The following is a 22,118-nucleotide window of genomic DNA, read 5'->3' on the forward strand; positions in this document are numbered from 1 at the left end:
TCTGTGGGTATGGCTAGACTGCGGTATCCCGAAATAACTCGACCATGTCCAGGGAACGCGTTTGTTCTTCTGCTTTTTTTTGTGGAAGAGCAAACATGCTCTTTCAGAAGCCCCTGTATTTCTCGTTCTACGAGGAAGAAGGGGGCTTCTAAAAGAGGGGTTTTTCCTGACATTTGACCCAATCTAGATGGGTCAAATGTCAGAAAAGCCTCTTCTGACAAAAGAATCAGAAAAAAATGCAAAAAAAAAAGTTTTCTGACAAAAACTTGTAGTCTAGCTGTACTCTTTGGGAGTAGGAAAACAGAGGTTTTTTTTTAAATCAAGTTCCCATTCAAAATGCCACTTAAAAATTGAACCTAAGGAGTTAGAGGGTACATCGATATAATAATAGTACATATACACTGGTCACAAGGTGCTGGGTGTTTTACAACCGACACGGTCTCTTGAGTCCCCACTGTGCTCATCTATCGCTCTGTCAGAGATATTTCTAAGTCATCTACAGCTTTGGATCTCTCAATGCCTTAAGCCTCTGGCTTACCAGTGCTGTGACCACTTTCCTGACCAGCAAGGATCTGATAGACTACAGAGCTTTCTTCTGAATCTGTGATTGTGATTGATTTAGGAATAGCGGCTAGAGCAAAGAAGTGAGGTGTGTCAGAAAAAGACCTCTGAAGAGTGAGAATAATTCTGATATGTAACCCCCTCTGGAGTTCTCTAATGAGCTGGCACTGCCCCAGCATTCATAAAGAGGATCTGTGCCCCAGTATCTCTCTTCTCCTCCTTCTGCATCCCTAACACCAACTCTGTGTATTTCTGCAGGGGGAGGATGTAACTGGAAAGGACCTTTTTGATGTGTAGATCCCTGGCAAAGGCCTAATGAGGCTTTTTTCCCCAAATTGAACCTGAACGAGAGAGTGTCCCTTTCAGTGATTCATTTAGAAGCAGGCGGAAAGGCTCGGGAGAGATGTCTCTCTGGATCAAACTCAGCTCAGGCTCCAGAGACAAACGGCAGGTGGTGAAGCTTTACTTAGTGTGGTCCCTCGTATAGAGCAGGGTAACCAGATAGCAAGTGTGAAAAATCAGGACACTTTATTTTGGAGGGGGGTGGGTAAACTTGCATATATAAGACAAAGCCTCTAATATTGGGATGGTCCTGATACTATCAGGATGTGTGGTCACCCTAGTATAGCGCCACTGAGATGCTCTCCTGAAGGAATGAGAGAATTTTTAAAGCAGTACCCCGCAGCAGGCTTCTGCCAAGGAGAATCGAGCCACCTCATATCCCCCTTTCTTTACAACTCATTAAAAATTAAGAAGCCTTATTAAGTGATTTAAAACATGGCTTATTCCTTAGTGCACTTGCAGTCCTGCGGTTCATTGTTGGTTACCTCTCAGCCATTAGCTTCACAGACAGTCAATAAAGCACTTAACACAGGAGCTTCTATTCTGAAGTCGTCTGGACTTTATCCTCTGTCCTGATTGACTAGTAAGGCTGATATGAGGAACCTCCCTGGAATGCAGATTGCATCTTTGGGATGCTGTCTGCTTTAGGAGTCAGGTGGGGGGAAGAAAGTAGGAAGTGCATCTTTCCTGGATGTATAGATTAATCACTGTGGGTATGTCTACACTGCCACCCAAGTTCGAACTCGGGTGGCTAATGTAGGCATTTGAAGTTGCAAATGATGCCCAGGATTTAAATATCCCGGGCTTCATTTGCATCTTGCCGGGCGCCGCCATTTTAAAATCCCCGTTAGTGCGGACTCCGTGCCTGCGGCTACATGTGGCACGGAGTAGGTAGTTCGAATTAGGCTCTCTAATTCTTGCTTTCCTAAGCATTCCCAGGGACTCTCTACGACTCACTGACTATGGTTTTAACTTAGGTGTGGGCAATAAAACAGCAGTGATTCACCAGGATTAGCCCTTAGTGGACCATTGCCGCTATACGGACCTGTATCTCCACAGATATGGGCATTTGAAGCTCCCATTGGCCAGGAATTGTGATCCGCAGCCAGTGGGAGCTGGGATCCCCTGTACCTACAGAGGCGCAGGTAAATATGATGGTGTGGGGGCCTGCCAAGGGCTAACCCTGATCAAGCCTGTGGACTGGTATTTGCCCATCCCAGTTTTAACCCTTATAGGCAAGGCAGCTAGGATTAGGTCTGAAGATTTAACAACTAATGAGAAAAGATGTTAGCTAACTGAATGGCTGGAATGTCCAGAAAATGGTGCTACACCCCCCATTCACCACGACATGCAATTCACAATGATAGTAATCACCAGTATGTTATTAGTTTTCAGAAAAGACCACATTCAATATTATCTTATAATACAGGATATTGTATGCAATCACTTGATTTACCTGCTTATCACTTGATATTCAGCTCCCTGTCTTTGTAGATCAGTTAACATTTGCAATGGATTCTTTTAAAAGTAAAACCTGGACTCAGTTTCTGTCTTCTGCTAGGTGTAAAGGCTAAGCTGTCTCCTCCCGCACCCCTTTTTAGCTGGATTGGTCAGTTCACATGATAGATACGTACTTTTTCACTGTCTTTCAAAGTAACTCCCAGGAAGGGAAAACTTGTTCCTTTGACCTGAACTAGACTAGAAAATTAGGTTGACTTAACTATTTTGATCAGGGGTGTGAAAAATTCACAACCCTGTGAGTAGTGTTGTTAAAACAACCTAAATACCTATGTAAACAGCTAGTTCCTGCCTGTCGGGGAGGTGAATTACCTATGCTGATGCAAAAACCCATCCTGTTTGCGTAGACAGAGTTTTACACTGACGTGCAGGGGTGGGAAATCATTTTTGATGGGGGGGAGCTCTCCAAGAATTTGGTAAGTAGTCAGAGGTTGCACTTTTCTATGATATTAATGGAGGAAGTGCAGGGTCTGGGATGAAGGTTTGGTGCTGGAAAGAGCTTGGGTATGGTATTGGAGTGCATGAGGGGATGTGGGGTCTGGGAGGGAGTTTGTGTGCAGCAGGCAAGAAACCAGTCTGAGGGTCCCACTGGGCTGTAGGACCTTGGTGGTCCAGAGGATTGCAGCGTGCTGGACCTGAATGTCTGGCAGGTCAGATCTGGCCCATGGGCTATATTTTACCCATCCCTGCTGAAGTGCTACAGTCGGTCAGCTATACTGCTATAGCATTTTAAGTGTGGACAAGCCTAAATTTTTCTAGAGCAGATCTGTCTACCGATGCCCTGTCATGCTGATTTGAACACATCTAAGTCATATTTGTAGCATATATCTGCAACCCTTAATATCGCTCATGTACATAGATTACACAAGAGTATTAATGATCACTGAGTTGTGAGTGTGATTTAGCGCTAACTCACAAGGATTATTTTGTGCAAAGATTATTACAAGAGTGGGTAGGGTGTAAAGACTGGGAGGCTTACCATCACAATCATATTTCAGCCTGGGGAGGGACAGCTGTGAAAAAACTAGAATATGAAGGTATTAGTCACATTCCTGTTTTCTGCTTTGTTACTTCATGTTCAAGGATTTTGTTTTTGCTCTCTAATCACTGTAACTGCTTTTTGCATGCCACTGAGATGATGTACCAGTGGGAACCTGGATGTAACATTTCTTAGGGAAAAATCTGGATATATATTTTTTGTTGGAAGATACTGCTCAATTAGAACCATAAAGACAAGTGATAAGAGAGCTGCTCTTCTTACTAACAGCCCACATTGTGTCCAGTATGTTTGGTCTCCTTGGTAACAGCCATTTTGCAAATATTAGTTCAGATATTTAAATAAATGCAATCGGGTTCTGTCTGTGACCCTCTTGTGTTCACTCTTCATGACCCTCCTAACAAATACATTTACTGACAGGAAAATTTAGAGAAATAGCAAATTTCGGCCATTATTAGGGAGAGTTTATGGACCATGAGTCTTGTTATCATGAGTCTTTATTCCCAAAACCTGATTCTAAACATTGTGTTAATTCAGTCAGGGAACAGAAACATACTGGGTGAAATCTTGGGTCTGCTGAAGCCAACGGGAGTTTTGTCATTTACATCAATAGAGCTTGGATTTCACCCACTATGTGATGATGTATGTGTTCAATTAAAAGAGCTCAGATTTTGACAGCGAAGTATTTGCAATGAGCTAGCTACTGACCAAGAATCATTCCCGGAATGTGGTGATTAATTTTGAATGAGGAAATTGTGATCTGCTCCCAGGCAAAGAGAGGTAAAATGAAAGACATAAGTTATTCACCCACCTCAATTTTGTGCAGTTTGATTAGAACACTGGAGGTGTGCTAGGGTTCTGGGTTCCAGTTCTGCCTCTGTTGACGACTTATTGTGTGACTTTGGCCCATTCAATCTCCACACCTGTGTTTTTCTATCTGTAAAATGGGGACAATAAGTCATAACTAGCCTTTCAAAATCACTGATAAACTTCAGTAACATGACCAGTCTGCACCTATGATACTGCTGAGAAAGGGATCTCAAATTGGCACTGCTTTCCCCCATCTTGCACTGCAACCTCTGCATTTGGTATATTGATGTGGGGCTCTGTCTCAGAGGTGAAGATGCTGCCACTGGTTTCAAATAACTATTTTATTGGCACTTTCAATGAAGTTACTGAAAATGAATATTTTGTACTATACAGCCTTAGTTCCTTGTCACTTGCATTGGTTTCAGATCTATTCCCCTAATTTTGCAGCTGCCTGAGATATATTGTTATGATGAAGTCTCATATTACAGCAGAACATGATGTGAGTGAGCTGCTATAATTCCCTCCCTAGAGTGACTTGCAAAGAGCCCATTGGTGTCTCAGATGTTGTTTGCAGCAATATTGAAGACTTGTTAATCCCAGGATATTAGTGAGACGAGGTGAGTGAGATAAAACCTTTTATTTGTCCAACTTCCATTGGTGAAGAAGAGCTCTGTGTAACTCAAAAGCGTCTCTTTCACCTGCAGAAGTTGGTCCAATAAAAGATACTGCCTCGCCTACCTTGTCTCGCAGGTGTGAGCCTTTGAGTTATGGAGCATGGGGACTTACTTCAGGGACTTACGTGTAAGGATGACAAAGTGAAATCCAGGACACAGGCAGTCCCTCCTTCTGTTCTTACATGAATACACATCTGATATTCTGATGACCGACTGCTGTAAAAAGTGAGCCCTCTTGGCAGCTCCTGCCACCTCTACTTTTTGACCTATCCTGACCCATAAACCTCAAGCTGCTCTGCAATGATTCCAAAGGCACCCTGGTGAGAATTCTTACAAGGGTACATTTTGCTTGTTACATATACCCATGGTCATAAGCAGTGAGGCCACTATAAGGGCTTGCTCAATTTAAAACCACGATTGGATCAAGTTGTGGCTCCAAAGGTGAGACGGTCGATTTATCCACTAACCTCACCTACTTTCTCTCTCTTTTATTTGTAGCTCGTACATATAACCTCTTTAATCATGCTCCACACAAGCTAATGTTCCCTGTAATTTTTTTCACTGATGTGCAGAATAAATTTTGTTATGTGCAAGCTGGCATGTGCAGCTGTGCCACCAATAGAAACACATGCTGCTGACTGTGAGAGGCTGTGGACACTCTGCTAATCAGCTGGGCAGCATTTGAATATCTTGTAGGTGGCCACCCAAGCACTCAGCTTACAGAGAACACAGCTCACAGCCCATGTGAAGCATTCTCAAAGATCAGAGGCTAATGGGCCTGGTGTCAAGATTACATTAAATCCAATCAGAAATGTATAACCTTCTTCTGGAGGAGAACGCAGGAAACACTCAAAATTCCGTGCTTTTTGGGTATGTCTACACTACAGCGTTATTTCGAAATATCTTATTTCAAAATAGTTATTTCAAAATAGCTTATTTCGAAATAATGCGTCTAGACACAAAATACATTTCAAAATAGTGTTTTGCTATTTCAAAATAGTGAATCCACACTGATAGGATGCTGAGTCACATTTAAGGCCAGCCGGAACTGGTTCTGGCAGGGCATCAGGTCAGGAGTTACCTTGTGTGGCTGCTGCCTGAGGCTATCTGAGACCTGTGCTTAAAGGGACCCCCCCCCCCCCAGGGCAGCCGGTTCTAAGGTTTCCTTGCTTGCTTGCCTACCTCGCTGAGGGACAGAAAAACATTTTTTTCTCTATGTGCTCTGGTTGCCCTCACTCAGGACACCACAGCACTCTGCAGCATGGAGCCAGAGCCTCCCCTGGGCACTCTGGTGCTTCTCCTGGACGTGTTGCTGCGAGCTTGGCAGCACGTTCTGCGGGCACTAACAGTTTCCCTGGTCTGCCCCACTGGGGGCTTGTGCCTCATTCCTCCCTCACGCCCTTCCACTTATCCCTCCCTAACCCTCCTTCCTGCTGTACAATAAAAGACATGTGTTCATTACAACAAAGCCTCTTTATTGAACAAAACTGGGGAGGGGGGAATGAAACTGGGGAAAGAAGGTGGGAGAGGGGAGGAGGGAGGGTGGGAGAGGGAAGGGGAAACCTGGGAAGAGGGAGCTGGCAGGGGGAGGCAAGGGGAGGAAGGGGGAGGAGAAGGTCAGGGCTTAGGGTTGGGGGTTTCGCTGGCCCAACTGTCTCCCAGCCGAGTGCTGGGGCCTCAGTGTCCCTGGAGGTGTGGGGAGGAGGAGTGGGGGAAGGAGTAGAAGGAGGAGCGGTAGCTGGAGAGGCAGCAGGGGCTGGAGCAGCAGGAGGCAGCACGCTCTGCCCCAGGGTCGATGACCACCTGGGGGGCATGGACCGTCCTATCCCCCAGGATGTGGTCCATGGCATCAAAATAGGGGCAAAGTTCTGGGTCTGCCCCTGGTTGGGAGTTACCCCCTATGGCCCTGGCATATGCCTGCCCCAGCTCCTTTATTTTCATGCGAACCTGCTCCTGGGTTCGCATGTGGCCCTTGGTGGTCAGGTTGGCAGCCATCCACCTGTAGGCAGTTGCATTCCTCTATTTAGTGTGGAGAGCATGGACGTTGGAGGCATCCCCCCAAACCTGAATTAGGTCCCTGATCTCCACACTGGACCAGGAAGGTGCCTGCCTTTTCCAGCCCCTGGCAGGCTCCTGGGAGCTGGCAGACTGGTCCTGGGGAGCGGTGGAGGGCTGGCTGGCACTGGCTGCCTGGCTCATGCTGGGGCTACTGGGTCAGGTGCAGCGACTGCTGGCTCTGGGCTGGCAGGCTTGGAGCTGGCACAGGCACTGTGGCCAGAGTCTATCCCTTTAAGGGCTCCGGGGCGGGGAGGAGGGAGAGGAGTTTTCTTTCTTGTGCCCAGAGTGGCCTTCAGGGAACCCTGGGAAGGGCTGGAGGACCCCTATTTCAAAATAAGCATCTACACAGCACTTATTTTGAAATAGCAATTTTGAAACTGGCGCTATTCCTCGTGGAATGAGGTTTACCAATTTCTAAATAAGCGCTCCGCTATTTCGATTTATTTTCAAAATAGCGGTTTGGCTGTGTAGACGCTTGTAAAGTTATTTCAAAATAAGGGCTGTTATTTCAAAATAACTTTGCTGTGTAGACATACCCTTAGTGAGCTATAAGGTGTTGGTTACTGGAGCAGTGGGATGTTCAGTCTCAGCCCTGGTCTACGCTAGGGAGTTATTTCGAAATAACCCTCCTTATTTCAAATTAATAAGTGGAACGTCCACACTACCTAGCCTGTTATTTCGAAATAATGGGCTGCTTATTTCAAAATCTGTACTCCTGTTTTCCTCGGGAAATAACAAGCACATATTTCAAAATTGTTTATTCAAAATAGCGTTAGTTTGGATGCTCCACTGCTGCTAATTTGAAATAATTGGCCTCCAGAGACCTCTCACAGCTGCAGTTCTGACTGCTCTGGCCACCCCTGGTATCTCCACTGCTCCCCTTCTCCTGCGGGGCTTTAAACTCCAGGCAGCAGGAGAAGGGCTTGCACTGCACTGCAAGCTTTGCCAGCCCTATGCCACACAGCAGGATCCGAGAGAGCCATGACTGACCCCAACGCTCCCTCTGAGGCTCCCATGGCTGCCAGCATTTCTGCTGCTCCCTCGGTTGCCTCTGGCCAGGGATGCAGGAGAATTCTGGCCTGGACCTTTGCAGAGATCCTGGACCTCATCAAGGTCTAGGAGGAGACCAACCTCCAGCATCTCTGCACCAGAAAGTGAAATGTGGATGTCTGCAGCCAGATTGCTGGCAGCCTGGTTGACAAAGGCTACAACCAGACCCTGGACCAGGTCCAGGTGAAGGTCAAGGAGCTCCGGCAGGCCTACCACAAGACCAGGGAGCAGAGCAGATGCTCCGGGGTGGCACCGCACACCTGCTGCTACTTTGAACAGCTGGATGCCATGCTGGGAAGGAGGCTGATCACCTTCTTCTGATTTTCTTCCCTATGTTAAATCCCTACCCATTGCCTTAACAGGCAGACTGACTGGCCCTACATTGTCCGCACTCTCTCTCCAGAAACCACCAATGCTGCTGCTTCCAATCAGTCTGTAGCACTGTGTAAGACTGTGCATGATGTTAAAAGCAAGTAGGGGCTGATTTTTCCCTCATTGCAGAACTCTTGCTGGCTCCCACTGATGTAGGGGTCTCAGGATGCTCTGAAATGCAATCTAAGCTCTTGTAACGAGCCCTTCTTCCTTTGCTGGTGTGACTGTACAGGCATCAAGAGGAAGAAACCCTCTGCAGAAATTGCTCTTCCTCACCCTCATGAGTAAGCCAGCTGCTGTTTGGATTCTGGTGGTGGCAGTGGTGTCTGGGAAGGTTACACGGGGCTCTGTGAAGAGGTCTTCGTAGTTCAACAAAAATGCCATTCAGTGAGTTTTCCTTGAAACCTCTTCCAGCATGATGCAAGAGTCCAGCTCTCCCAGGATCTCACAGAGTCTACGGCCTTCTTTGGTCTTTTCAGTCCTTGGCTTTGTTGGTAAAACCCTCAGCAACGGGGCCTGTTGTCATGGCCATTTAAATGCTGTGATCTCTTAAGTAGCTCTAGCCTGCTGAAGTATGTCCATGACCACTTTTACAGACCAGGCCCTGATAGCTGTTAGAAGTTCAATGCAGGCAGGTCTAGTGGTGAGAGGAGAGCATGAATGTGAGTCTTTTTGTTTTATGACTCATTGGATGGGTAGAGGATGAGAAGAAGAGATGGGGTTTGCAATAGGTCAAATGGAAACCCGACCTATTATGCTTTACAAGGCAGAGGAGTACTTGTCCAGCAAACAGCAACCATTCTGGTGAAAACTGCTCTATGTTAACATTTCTAGGTTCTCACAAACTGAGTTTTCCCTCCTCTCTGTTTTTAACCGAGCTTTTATATCACCATAGCTTAGCTAAGTACTAATCAGCAAAGCATGATTTTTGTGGCCGGCGTGCCTAATGTGGCACTGCAAATAAAGGAATGGAAAATGGAATGCAGGGAAAGTCAGAAGACAAAGGTCACAGCCACATGCAATGATCCTTTGGACAGTGTTCTACCATTGTAAAAGGCTCCAGATGCAGCTCTCCAACACACACATGAATTATGTGGTATAAATTACAGCCAATGGGAGGGAAGGGGATTTTTACTGTTATATTAGGCATCAGACAAAATTTCTAGCTAATTTAATACATCTGTGCTTCAAGACAGGTAATAATGGAAAATGCAGCAGCCAAGATTCATGGCAAGGAGGGAATGAGGCTGTTTTCTCACATCATCTTAGAATCACCCTTGCAATTCTTCAGGCCAGAAAACCCTGGCGGAGTTGCTGTGAGGTTTGCAAAGCTGTGTTTAAAATGAACATTGCTGCGGTTTAGTTGGTTGCAGTCTGATTTGCAGAATGGACGTCTTCACGCCCCACTTTACCCAGTGCTTATCAAACCCTGCAGTGCCGTGAGGAGAAGTTGGAGAGAACATGCTGTAGCATTAGTGCGAGTGTCCTAGATCTGAGAGGCTTTCTGCACAGTTGTAGGGACTGTCCCGGAAGAAATTAAGAGCCCTGATTAATAAGGGTAGCACAGAGTCTTGTCACCTTTAGGCCATCAGTTCAAATCTGAATGAGGTCAATGACAGTGTTTAGAGGCCTGTTTGAGCTAAGTGCTGATATCAGATCACTTGGTAGAGGGCAAGGGCCACATTTTGCCTTAGACTCCTCAGGTACTCTCCACGCTGTGGGTATGTCTACACTAGCTCGTTAATTTGAGCTAGGTAGGCAAATGAGGCGACCGGAGTTGCAAATGAAGCCCGGGATTTAAATATCGTGGAGTGAGGAGTAACAGTTAATTCGAACTAAGGACTTAGTTCAAATTAACGTTTCACTGCCGCATGTAGCCGCGTGGCAGTGAGTTCGGGCTAGTAAAATTTCAAAATGGCGACTGGACGGGAACATGCAAATAAAGCCCGGGATATTTAAATCCCGGGCTTCATTTGCAACTCCGGTTGCCTCCTTTGCTTACCTAACTCGAATTAATGAGCTAGTGTAGACATACCCTGTGAGTTTATCTCTAAGCTCCCACACTGCCAGCTTCCTTCCATAGCAGGCACCTTCACTGGCAATCTCAGCAAAGAGGGGAGGAAAAAAAGAAAGCCACCCTGGAAGTGACCCTCCAAGGTTAGGCCTGAGGCCCAGTGGCAGGGCAGTGTGGAGGAAGTTCATCTTGCAGCTGCCTGGGCTGGGCCAGTGTTGGGGATAGAAAGAAGCTTGCACTCTCCAGAGCAGTTAAACTGTCATTTCCTCCTGCCTTTCCTTTAAAGAAAAAAGAGTGTGGGTACATCTAGACTACAGGCTTCTGTCGACAGAAGTTTTGTCGACAGATACTGTTGACAAAGCTACTGTCGACAAAGAGCGTCTAGACTACATCCAGTTCTGTTGACAAAGCAAGCCGCTTTGTCGACATGACAGTGCAGACGCAAAGGACAGTGTAGATGCAATAACACCTTCTGTCAACAGAACTCTGTCAACAAAAGGCATTATTCCTTGTAGAATGAGGTTTACAGCCGTCAACAAAACTGCTGAGTTCTGTCGACGTTATGTCGACGGAACTCAGCGGCAGTGTAAACGCAGGTATAGTTTTGTGGCCAAAAGTCCACTTTTGTCGACAAAACCCTGTAGTCTAGACACACCCTGGCTGTGTCTACACTGGCATGAATTTCCGGAAATGCTTAAAACGGAATACTATTCTGTTTTCAGTTTTTCCAGAAAAGGAGCGTCTACATTGGCAGGCTGCTTTTCCGGAAAAGCCCTTTTTCCGGAAAAGTGTCTGTGGCCAATGTAGACGCGCTTTTCCGGAAAAGAGTCCCGATCGCCATTTTTGCGATTGGGGCTTTTTTCAGGAAAAGACTACTGGGCTGTCTACACTGGCCCTTTTCCGGAACAGTGTTCCGGAATAAGGACTTATGCCCGAGCGGGAGCAGAATAGTTTTTCTGGAATAGCAGCTGATTTTGTACAGTAGAGCATCATTGCTTTTCCGGAAATTCAAGGGCCAGTGTAGACAGCTCGCAGTTTATTCCGGAAAAGTGGCTGATTTTCCAGAATAAGTGGCCCAATGTAGACACAGCCACTCTGTGTGTGGGTGTGTGTGAGAGAGAGACCAAAAGGGAAGAAACCCAGGATGTGGCTAGAAAGGAAGACAAATTTCTGCTGTAAAATCAAGCCCTGGTGAAAACAATGTGGCTGTGTTATGCCGGGGTTGAATCTGTACCTTAATTTATAAGATCAACTATGGCTGCTGTGTTGGTTTATAATCTCTGGACAGTGGTTCTCTAACTCATCAGTGTAAAGCACCTTGAGTACGGAAGGTGCTACATACAATCAAAACCTATGCTGGATGTAAACAAATGGAGTCACTATTTTTATTATGGACTCCAATTTTTCCCCTCGTGATCCCTCCCTGTGTCCTATTATGTCCGGCATTACTCTTTTACTGAGTGACTGCTCATGGTGATCTCAGATAGCACCTGATATTGCTTTCTGGAGAACTGTATCCTGTTTTACCCACGTCATCAAGCAGCCCTGGTTGGAAGCATTCAGCAGGCTTAGAGTTAATTCCTACTCCGTGGCCAGGCTTGAGAACTCCTCCCCTCCTTCCAAAAGGTATCTTTTCATTACAATGCCACTGTGGCTGGCAGAATATTGGAGACCAAGAGAAGTTTCTCAGCTCACAACCTGACAGGAGAGAGACTGACTTTGTGGTAAGGAGATTAATTTGCAGGCTGAGCTAAATGCATTTAAAATTGCCTTTAAGGAAGTTTCTTACAAGCTCAGGGATTTTGCAGCATCTTAAACCCAATCTGTTCATTTGTTCCATGTTGTTACATTTTCTTTTTTTAATTTAATTTAATTTTATTAACAAGATCAATGTCATAGGATGTTCGTTTCTCCCCCTATTTTCATCTGTTTTGCTATTGTTTGTAGAATAGTTTCCTGGGATTAGACACGATTTCACTTTCCCATTAACACACATCAAAGACCTAAATGTCAGCAGATTGAATATCAGAGAACTTTCAAATGCAATAACACTACAGTATTGAAACAAACGTATCCACTGGAGGTTAGGTCAGATAATCAGCTTAATCATGTATAATGTTTATTGAAAATTTGAAGTTTCATTTCCGTGAAATGAAGGTTACACAGATTTCACATTTATTGCTTTAAAATTGCCTGGTTTTGCTTGAAAACCAGAAGTTCTTTATTGGTTTGTGTGATTTCTTTTCTTTTCTTATTGTGTGTAAAGGAAATGACAGATGATGGCAACATAATATGTCAAATCAAAGAGCAGAGATTAAAAATACTAAGTTAACAGTTATAAAATAATTACATTTTAAATGTCTTCCAATAGTTTTCCTTGCTCTGGATTCTAGAAGTTTGCAGAGGGATGTCTCTAAAGCATGGTTTACTTGCAACTTTTCTTTCTGCATTTAAAATGACTCCAAGGTTGGACAAAACACCATGAAATGTTCAGAGTGGAGAAGCCCGGTAGTAGCACTATATAATCTAATAATTTTTCATCTCTAGATCATGGGCTAGACTCTATGCTGTATTTGATAGACGTCGAGACAGGGAGAGTTGAATCCACAGATTGACTGGTTGGTCTGTCTGGTTTTAGATGGCTGCCAATCACCTTAGTACCTGAGCATCTTTCATGTAAAATCAATAGTGATGTCCCTATTGGACTTAAGGGTGTCTCTCTGCAGTTTTCCTTGACTAGGGCTTAAAACACTGCTTGGTTGAAATAGAAGTGGGGGAGCTAACCAGAGAGGTAGTATGGTAGAGCACTAGTTTGGGAATAAGCAGTCTAGTCTCAGCTTTACTGATGAATGACCTTGAGCAAGTCACTTCCCTGCTGGTGCCTCGGATTACTCTTCTGTAAAAGCACTGTGAGATGTACAGATGAAATACGTTATCTATGAGCTAGGTGGTATTATCCTGTCCTACACTGATCCAGACTGTAGCATACTGTAGGAGCTGCTCTACAGCAGACAAACTAATAAGGACCCCCTGTGGACTGCTGGTGGGTAGTAGTACTCTGTCCATGGTTCTGTCCATGCTTTCCTGCCCTTGACATGCCCTCTTCATTGGTGAGGATAGGACAAGTAGCACAGCTACACAGGCTTTGTACCTGCTGAGAACTCCCCCATGCAGTGGGAATCAACAGCTGGGAGGAGGCTGTGGCTTTCCAGCCCCTTTATTTCAAAAGAGAACAATAACAAGAGGCACCCTGGCTCTGTAATTCGATGATTTATGTGTCACGTTACATCACAGTTATGGGGCAGTTGTGATATAATGGCCAGGGTAGGTAAATTTCTGCCTGCCACTCTCATCCATGTTTCTGCTCTGACCAGAGTGAATGCTTTCAGAGAATGAAAGGTTTAATGACAGAACAGCTGTTCAAGAGTCTCTCTTAGATCTCATGGGAGGAGTTTGTGATTTTCTTTATTAGAATAGAAGGCCTTGAATTCTGGCCTTGCCATCCACACAGCAGAACATGGAGTGGTTATTGATGGCAGAAACTTTTACATCCCAAAGACCTGTACTCCACTTTGGGGCTCTTTTGCTCTAGAGTTCTGCTCTGTCCTGCTTGGAGGCAGCAGCAGCATAAAGCATGAAGGGAAGAGATGTGGGTTTTAGATTAGTCATTTGTATTTTCTTTATTCATGTTCCTGTACGAGGTTCTCTTGGCAGACTGCCGGACAGCTCTGTATATCTGAGGGAAGGTGATGGCAGAACAATATTATTCTGGGCCTTATTTTGCACTGGATGGACCAGATTTTTGAAAGTGCTCAGCTCCCATTTAGGCACCAAGAAGAAGGGGGCAGATTTTCAGCATCTTGGGGAATGCTGAGGGCTTCAGAAAATCCCGTCAATTCCTTTAGGCACTTTGAAAAATCTGGCCCTAACTTTTGGGCAGGTATGTTCAAAGGGACATGTCTCATGGAGGATCATTCTCATCCATCCTCCCATTGCTAACCCAGATTTGGGATACAACAGGAAACGTCCACACTTCTGTCACCATGAGCATTGTGCAGCTCTCTCCCGTGACAGGATCGTGACCTTTCTCTTCCCACCAGCCTTTGACTCTGTCAATCACAAAGCCCTGTGAAAGGTGCTGACCAGATTTGGTTGCCCTACAAAATTTATTAAGGTCTTAAGGCTTCTCCATGATCAGATGACTGCCAACATTCTCAGTAATGGCCTGGAGATGGACCCTTTCATCCTCAAAACTGGGGTTAAGCAAGCATGCAATATTGACACGATACAGGGACAGTAGGATAAGACTGAATATTTTTGTGCCTTCTTCTACTGCAGTTGACTACTGGGAAACAAAGAAAGGATTTAGCATTATGTAAACTCCCCAGGAAGCTCCACGTCTACCTCCACCCAGAACTGTTTGGGATCTAGCTCATAATATCCCTATGTTCAGTAACCAATAGACTTTCTTTTTTTCCTGACCCTCCCAGTTTAATTCAACCCAGAGCTATCTAACACCACCTTCTAGTTGTTTCATTCTTCCCCTCGTTTTCCTTTCAAATATGAAAAAAAAAACCAGCTGAAACCGGACAATCCCTACACTCTCACATGAACTCACATAGGAAAACAACAGAAGACAAAAACACTGTATCACCTGTGGGTGAACACTTTTCTTAAAGTGATTCCTCTACATCTGACCTCTTCTGTCCTCATCCTCAAAGGAAACCTGCCCAACGCTTTCAACAGTCAAGCCTGGGATCTTAAATTCATAACTCTGCTAGATACTAAAAAATATGGACTGAACAGGGACAGTGGATGGCTTATACATAATCTGTTACCCACCGAACCATCCTTTTTGTCCTATGGCAGCAGAATTATTTCTGGGCCACTCTGCTTTGAATGATCTCTTAGAATATGGTCTAACTTCTTATGACAAACAACCTATTCCATCTTGTATTTTGCTGTGACTCTAAAAGTACCTTTCCCAGATGTGAAGAAGAGCTCTGTGTAGCTTGAAAGCTTGCCTCGCTCATCAACAGAAGTTGGTCCAATAAAAGCTAGTCCCTCACCCATCTTATCTCGTTAATATCCTGGAACTAGGGCTACAGCTACACTGTGTACATGTCAGTATGTGAAAAACATACATGTGCCTGACAGTCGGCTGGGTGAGACCACACAGGAAAGGTTGCATTTGTTTGCATTTTCTTTGAGTGTCGTGAAGATGCTCCAATTTAATGAAAAATGTTGCTTGTAAAACGTTAGCTCTTTGGTGCTCAAAAATAGGACCATTTTGGTGCCTGCTGTGCAGAACTTATTATGGAACGATAAAGTACTTTTGAAATTAGGTAGCAGGAGCAAACAAACAAGCTCAACTTGAACTAGCAAAAAAGGTCATTCAAATCCTGGTGCCAAACCAATGAGGACAACACATTCTTCAGAGTCACTTAACAAGGTAGCAATGAGATCACTTCTGTACAAGGGACATAGGGATTCATTTGCAGATGTAATATTGATAAGTCCTGGTTTTATGCCACCTCAGAGAGATGGAGCTCACTAGGCTCCCAGCTGTGTCCTGAAGAACCTCCCTTCCCCCAAAGTCCAGTTGGGTTTTGGAGTCAGTATGACTTGCTAAGCACAGGGCACAGCAGAAGATTAGCTGAAACTGACGAAGGATGTGTGGAATGAATCAGCATTAAAGTCTACTTTAAAAGGCACCATGACTTGGAATCTGTGGTCTGTTGGGAGTTTTTCTTCTCTTGCTGCTTTTTGTTCGTGTGCATTTGAGAATGTAGAGTCTGGGTATGGTATGGTGCCTGAAGTCAGAGTTGGAAGGGAATAGTGCGAAAGTGGTAGTGGTGTCTCAAGGGCAATGGATTGATTGTATAGTCCTTTTTCAAAATCTCCCTATTTTCAAATGCATAGCAGAAAAGTCAGAGGAGAAAACAGACACAAAATCTATTGCTGCTGAGTCAGGCTGTTTTTTATGTTCATGGCTGAAGCTAGATGAGCAATTTTGCTGTTCCTTGCTCTTGTCACCAGGGGGCATGCCTGAAGTCAGTTGCACAGGCAGCAAGTCAGAGTGCAGTGGTGAGAATGAGGCGGGAAAATGGGATGCTGCAGTACAGTTTCTGAAAGCAGGGGATGGAACTGAACATTGCATGGGCGACACAGGGCGTGTGTATGAGTACATGTGAAGTTCCAGAGGCTCTTAAATCTCTGTGTGGCAATGAGAGACACAATGGGAGATAACCCCCCCATCTAATGCAAAACAATCATCACATGAGCAAAGAAAGCAGCTTGAAGGGGTGAGTGGGATTCATCATTTTTATATCTAGCAAATTTCCCATTGCTTTGGTTTCAGACCTCAGTAACTGTTGTGCAAACAGAGCTGGCGAGCAACAATAGTGATTTCCCTGCAATGGAGGATGTGTCCTTCCAAAGTGCTGTCCAGACTCTGTATAAACACAAAAAGCTCTTCATCCACCATATCTCACCCAGAAATGCAGTTATCTCTGGATTGGAGCCCAGCAGCTGTTTGCCAGCATACAACATTATAGCTCACAAACTTTGAGCACAGGAAGAGAACAATGTATGTTGCGATGGATCTAAATCACAGAGTTTGCATCCAAAGTGGAATTTTTCCAGTGTCCAACTATGTCCCAAACTGAAGTGGGGGTTTGGGCCATACTGGTTTGACCAGTCAGGGTCTGATTTGAATCTCAGTGTCTCCCACCTCTGCTGGCATTTGCATCTGAGGTACCAGTTCAGGTCCATTGCTAGCATATCGAACAGGTTTTACAGCAAAAATCACTATGAGGCTATTTAATTTCCTTTTAAAAAATGGTTTTGTGTAAATATAGTGCCATAGAGCCCGAAGGCCTCTGTCAGCAGGCTAGACATAGCTTGAGTAGAAGCAGCACAGCAAGCCTGTCCCTCAGTGTTTTACCCTGAACTGCAAAGGCCACCTCTAAAGGCCCTTTCACTCCTTGGCCTCCTTACTCAGATGGCCAGCTAGGGTAATCGTGATGGCTGTCCTGTGATGTAGACATCTGCACACCAGGAACTAATGGAGATGGAACAGCCATTAGCTGGTGACAAGTTCCAGTCCACACTTTCTACTGAAGTTTTGCTATTGACTTTAGTAGGGCCAGTAATTCATCCACAGACTGCATAGCTGGCCTGAGCTCTTCACGCTCCACTGCCATAAGATTGGTAATAGCACCAAGAGTGTGCAGTAGGGAGGTAAACTTGGTTCCAAAATGGAGCACAGACCAACAGATTTTAGTGTGAAGTTGCTAAGGGCTCATGCACATATATTACAAATTTAGTTTTCTTTTCACTGGGGAAGAGGAAATTCTCTATTACAGGGGGGAGGGGGAAGGGAAAAGTGCCAACAGATGTATCAGCCAGAGCCCAAAAGAGTCAGACAATCCCACTCAGTTGTTAAAATGTTTTCACCAGACTTATTACTGCAGCTGCCTCAGCTGTTTTGCTTTTTCTGTTTTTTAATTGTATGTTACTGAAGAAGCAAGAGAGAGACCATTCCAGCGTTATATTGGGTGTATTATAATATGCAAGGACAAAAGATGGATTTTAATGACCTGTCGTAGCAGGAGAAAGGACATGGCTCCTGGTTTGCTTTTTAAAAATTCATTTATTTTAGGTCTCAATTTGAAGCTTTTTAGTAAAATAAAAATAATAATAAAAAAGCACAATAGACAAGACCGGAACATTGACTGTCTCCCTTCCTGCCCCAGATGTAACTGACGAAACATTTACACCCAGCGTGTATTGGCAGGGGAGGGCAGGAGTGGAAATGACAGCTCCTGCTGTTCTTGTTATATTGTATTTTAATTAAAAAACTCTAAAAGTTTCATAAATCAAATGCCTTTAACATCTGTTTGAAATGTTTTGAAATACTTTTATTAAAGCACAGAGTTCCCGCGTGGCTGTCATTTCAGGAATGTCCTCAACGGGCTCTCTTTCTCCTTAATTAAAGAAATATCCACACCCATGCCAGTAAGAAAGTTCAAGGGAAAGGAGTTTGAGAGGGAGTGAGGTGTGTCGGTGCTGGTGTGGAACTAGGATTGTTATCCATTGGTGAGACGGGAAGAATAGATCCCAGGCTAGGTGGGGACTTGAGAGACTCAGCTGCGATTGTCTGCTCTCTCATGGATTTCCTGGATGATCTTGGGCAAGTAATTTAGGGAATGTTTATACGGCCCATGGCAGCGAGCCTCCCAGCCGGGCCCAAGAGATCTCGATTGTGTCCTTAGGCTTCAGAGCCTGAGCTCCAGAGTAAGCTGGGTATTTTCAAAGAGTGTTTTTGGAGCTATTTTTAGAGTGCTAGCGCAATCCCGCAAGCCCAAGCTGCTCGACCAGGTCTGATTAGTTTCCTATGTTTAAAATGGGGATAATAGCACTGCCCTAGCTTTCAGGCATGCTGTGATGATTCATCTATTAAGTTTGTGCAGTGCTCAGATACTATGGTAATGGCCACCACCTAAAACAGCTAAGTATAATTCTTCTTGAGATTGCTTTGAGGCCATCAAGTAGAGAAAGCAGTTATCGCCGAGAAGGCACTCAAGTGTCTATATAGATCCAGGGCAATCCCATCTGTGTGTTGGGAGTGCTCGGTGCCTCCATTCACCTAGGAGTGCTCAGTGGAGGAATACACGTTGCTATATAAAGCCTTAGTGTAGTCAAACAAACAGGGTCAATATTGTGAAACTGACTCATATGAGGAATATTCTTGTGTCTGAGAGAAGCCAAGTGAGGTAACAAACTGAAATAAAAAGCAAATGATTATTGGTTGCTAATTTTTTTCCTTTGTAATAACTTGCAATTTGCTCATAATTTTAAAATTATTTAATTGAATTTGTCATGCGTTTAACCTTTAACTATGGCAGTACAAGACTGAGTGGAAATACAAGTATGGAAGTACAAGCCTAAGTAACATTTATTCCTAATTACTTTTCTGGCCTGAAGAATATTTGAACCCTGCAATGAAAAGTATGAAATCTTTCAGGCAGTAATCTTACTGAGTGGCTTTTCTATTTTAGAGCTTGCAGCTGAACACAGCAACCGCACGAGAGCAACCTGCTAGCACGGTCAGAGCCAGTGGTGAGATCGTCTGACAACAGCGCAGCAGAATCTGAACATTCAGCAGCCAAAGCAGATACCAAACAAATGTTGCCAACAACATGAGACTGTCTCTGGGCTCAGATGGATCAGACAGCAGGTCTGATCTGGCCCAGCACTCAGGATAAGGACTAAGAACACAGAGCAGTGAAAAAAGAGGGATGCTGCTGAGTTGCTGGGGGAGGGAGGAAGTTGGCAGCGACCCATCGTTGTTTGCAATATAGAGAGGATAAGAATATTTGGAGGAAGCTGGTGGCCTGTGGAAGCAGGGGGAGGCAAACCCCGACACACTGTTCCAGTTTTCTCTCTGGGCTGAGACTCTTCTGTTGCCTCCTCTTTTGTCCCTCTCTGAGGGTTGTGAAGACCACTGGCCACGAAGCGCTTCGCATATCCTAGGACAGCTGCCCTCACATGAGGTCTAAAAGGATGAGCGGCAGTTTAACACTGGCTGGGGCCCTTTGGGCTTTCCTATCCTTTCTCACAGCGGTTGCTAGCTCAGCCAGCTACTTTATGCCCTATTGGCTCCTTGGTTCTCAGCTGGGGAAGCCGGTTTCATTCGGCACTTTCCGCCGGTGCACATACCCAGCTCGGACAGAGGAGAGGCACCTGGTGATGGTTGAAGAGTGTGGGAGGTATGCCAGTTTCGGGGCCATCCCCAGCTTATCCTGGCAAATCTGCACGGTAGTGATGGGCATTGGCTGTGCCTTGCTGCTCCTGGTGGCGCTAGCAGCTGTCCTGGGTTGCTGTGTGGAAGAGCTCATCTCTCGGATGATGGGACGCTTCATGGGGACAGCCCAGTTTGTAGGAGGTAATGGGAATTGTATGCATTATGCTGTATACCAGAGTGGCTTCAGGTTGCTGATTAGCAGATGCTAAAACCGTACGGTGATCTTCAGAGCACTGCTCAGGAAAGCAAAGCTCCATTGATCTGGAAACATCTGTGGTAAAGATGAGAAGCAAATCTCGGTAGCATGAATACAATATTTATTCTAATACTTGATTCTGTGTAATGTATAGTCTTTAATTTCCCATAGGCGCTTCATAAATGTCATGTCTGAGACATTCTCTGTACATTAAATGTTCTGCAGTGTCACTAGGCCCAGAGCTGTAACATTCTCCCAAAGCCAGAAATGTCTGTGGGAAAACTTTGTCTGCTTCAGCTGCTTGTTCTTTATGCTTCATACATGCCCCCTGATGACAGTCACTGCAGCACTTCCTTCCACGATTGTCTTTACCTCCCCTGTTAGCAAGCCAGGGAGGAGACACGATGGGCGTAATCGGGGATGTTAAAGGAGGCAACTGCCCTGGGGCCTCGTGATTCAAAATTTCTGCCTGAGCACTGTGTCTCTTGCTCCAGGCAGCACTGAGGGCTGCCAGGGGGAGGCACGGCATTCTCTGGGTGCCTAGTCCCAGCCTCCCCTTCTGCCAGAGGCTCTGCTCCTTCTGGGGGTGTGGAGCAGGGCCCCCTCCTCTTGCCCAGGGGCCTGTGAGGCTTTCAACCCTGCTGTCTCTTCCAGAATGAGGGGCATGTGGGCTTTCTGAATGGCAAGTTGCAGCATGGCAAGCCAGGATGTGATCCCACACCAGCACAGCAGCATCCTGTCTGGACTAGAGAGGTTAAATACCGGTTAATTGAATAGTCGATTAACCTCACAAATTCTTATTGGTTAGTTGACTATTCTATAGTCCCTGGCGGTGAGGCTGGCAGCTAGTGCATTCCAGCCATGATCCCGGGGATCCCCCTGTTTAAAAACTGGCTCCCCTTGCGGACTGGCTGCCTGCCACCCTGCGCTGCTGCCTCTGATACAGAGGCAGCAGTGTGGGGTGGTAGCAGCCTCTGTCCAGGGTAGGGGGGTCTGAGCTCCCCAACCTGGCATGAGCCGGAACTGAGCTGGGCTGCATGTCTGCCTGGCTCCTAATATGCTTTAAATGCAGAGCTGCAGCGGGGTAGTTCCCAGACCCAGTGCAAGCCGGGACTGAGCCGGGCTGCTGACCAGACTGCTAAAAAAATTCATTGGCAAGGGGCAGGAGGGAAATGTGTGCAGTCTATAGCATTAACCTATAAACTTTTGCATCCCTAGTCTGGACTCTGCTACTGAGCAGTGAAAGTCAGGGAGTGCAGCTTGGAATACGGCTTTCAGCGGAAGTGCACCAAGCCATATGTTGGCTCTTCTGCTAGTGTCTGCAAGGGACATTACTGTGCAGGCTCAGGAATTGTGGATGCATATCAGGCAACTTGCTGTGTTGACTAGCCCTAGGGGAATGTCTTCGCTATGGGCTGGCTCGAAAGGCAGTGATCGATCCAGCGGGGGTCAAGTTATCATGTCTGTACTAGATGCGATCAATCAACCGCCAAACACTCTCCCATCATTTCTGGTTCTCCACCAAAATGAGGAGAGTAAGTAGCATTGACAGGAGAGTGTCAGCTGTCGATTTACCGCTGTGAAGACCTCAGGACGTTGACTTCAGCTACATTATTCACGTAGTTGAAATTGCATAACTTAGTTCGACGGCTGCAGTAATATAGATAAGGCTCAGAGTTCAGAAAGGCCGGCTCCCTCTCACTGTAGAAGAGACTTGC

General features: G+C 45.5%; 1 protein-coding gene across 1 annotated transcript in view; it reads left to right on the plus strand.

Moving 5' to 3' along the window:
- Window positions 1–11,880: 11,880 nt before the first annotated feature.
- Window positions 11,881–22,118, plus strand: part of LHFPL1 (LHFPL tetraspan subfamily member 1) — a 57,488-nt gene continuing 47,250 nt past the window's right edge. Inside the window, exons 1-2 of the mRNA XM_006136200.4 lie at window positions 11,881–12,120; window positions 19,459–20,345. Coding sequence (XP_006136262.3) covers window positions 19,949–20,345 — 397 coding nt within the window. The 5' untranslated portion in view covers window positions 11,881–12,120; window positions 19,459–19,948. The remainder of the gene's footprint in view (window positions 12,121–19,458; window positions 20,346–22,118) is intronic.

This window comes from Pelodiscus sinensis, chromosome 13 (genome assembly GCF_049634645.1).
Source record: "Pelodiscus sinensis isolate JC-2024 chromosome 13, ASM4963464v1, whole genome shotgun sequence".
Taxonomy (NCBI): Eukaryota; Metazoa; Chordata; order Testudines; family Trionychidae; genus Pelodiscus; species Pelodiscus sinensis.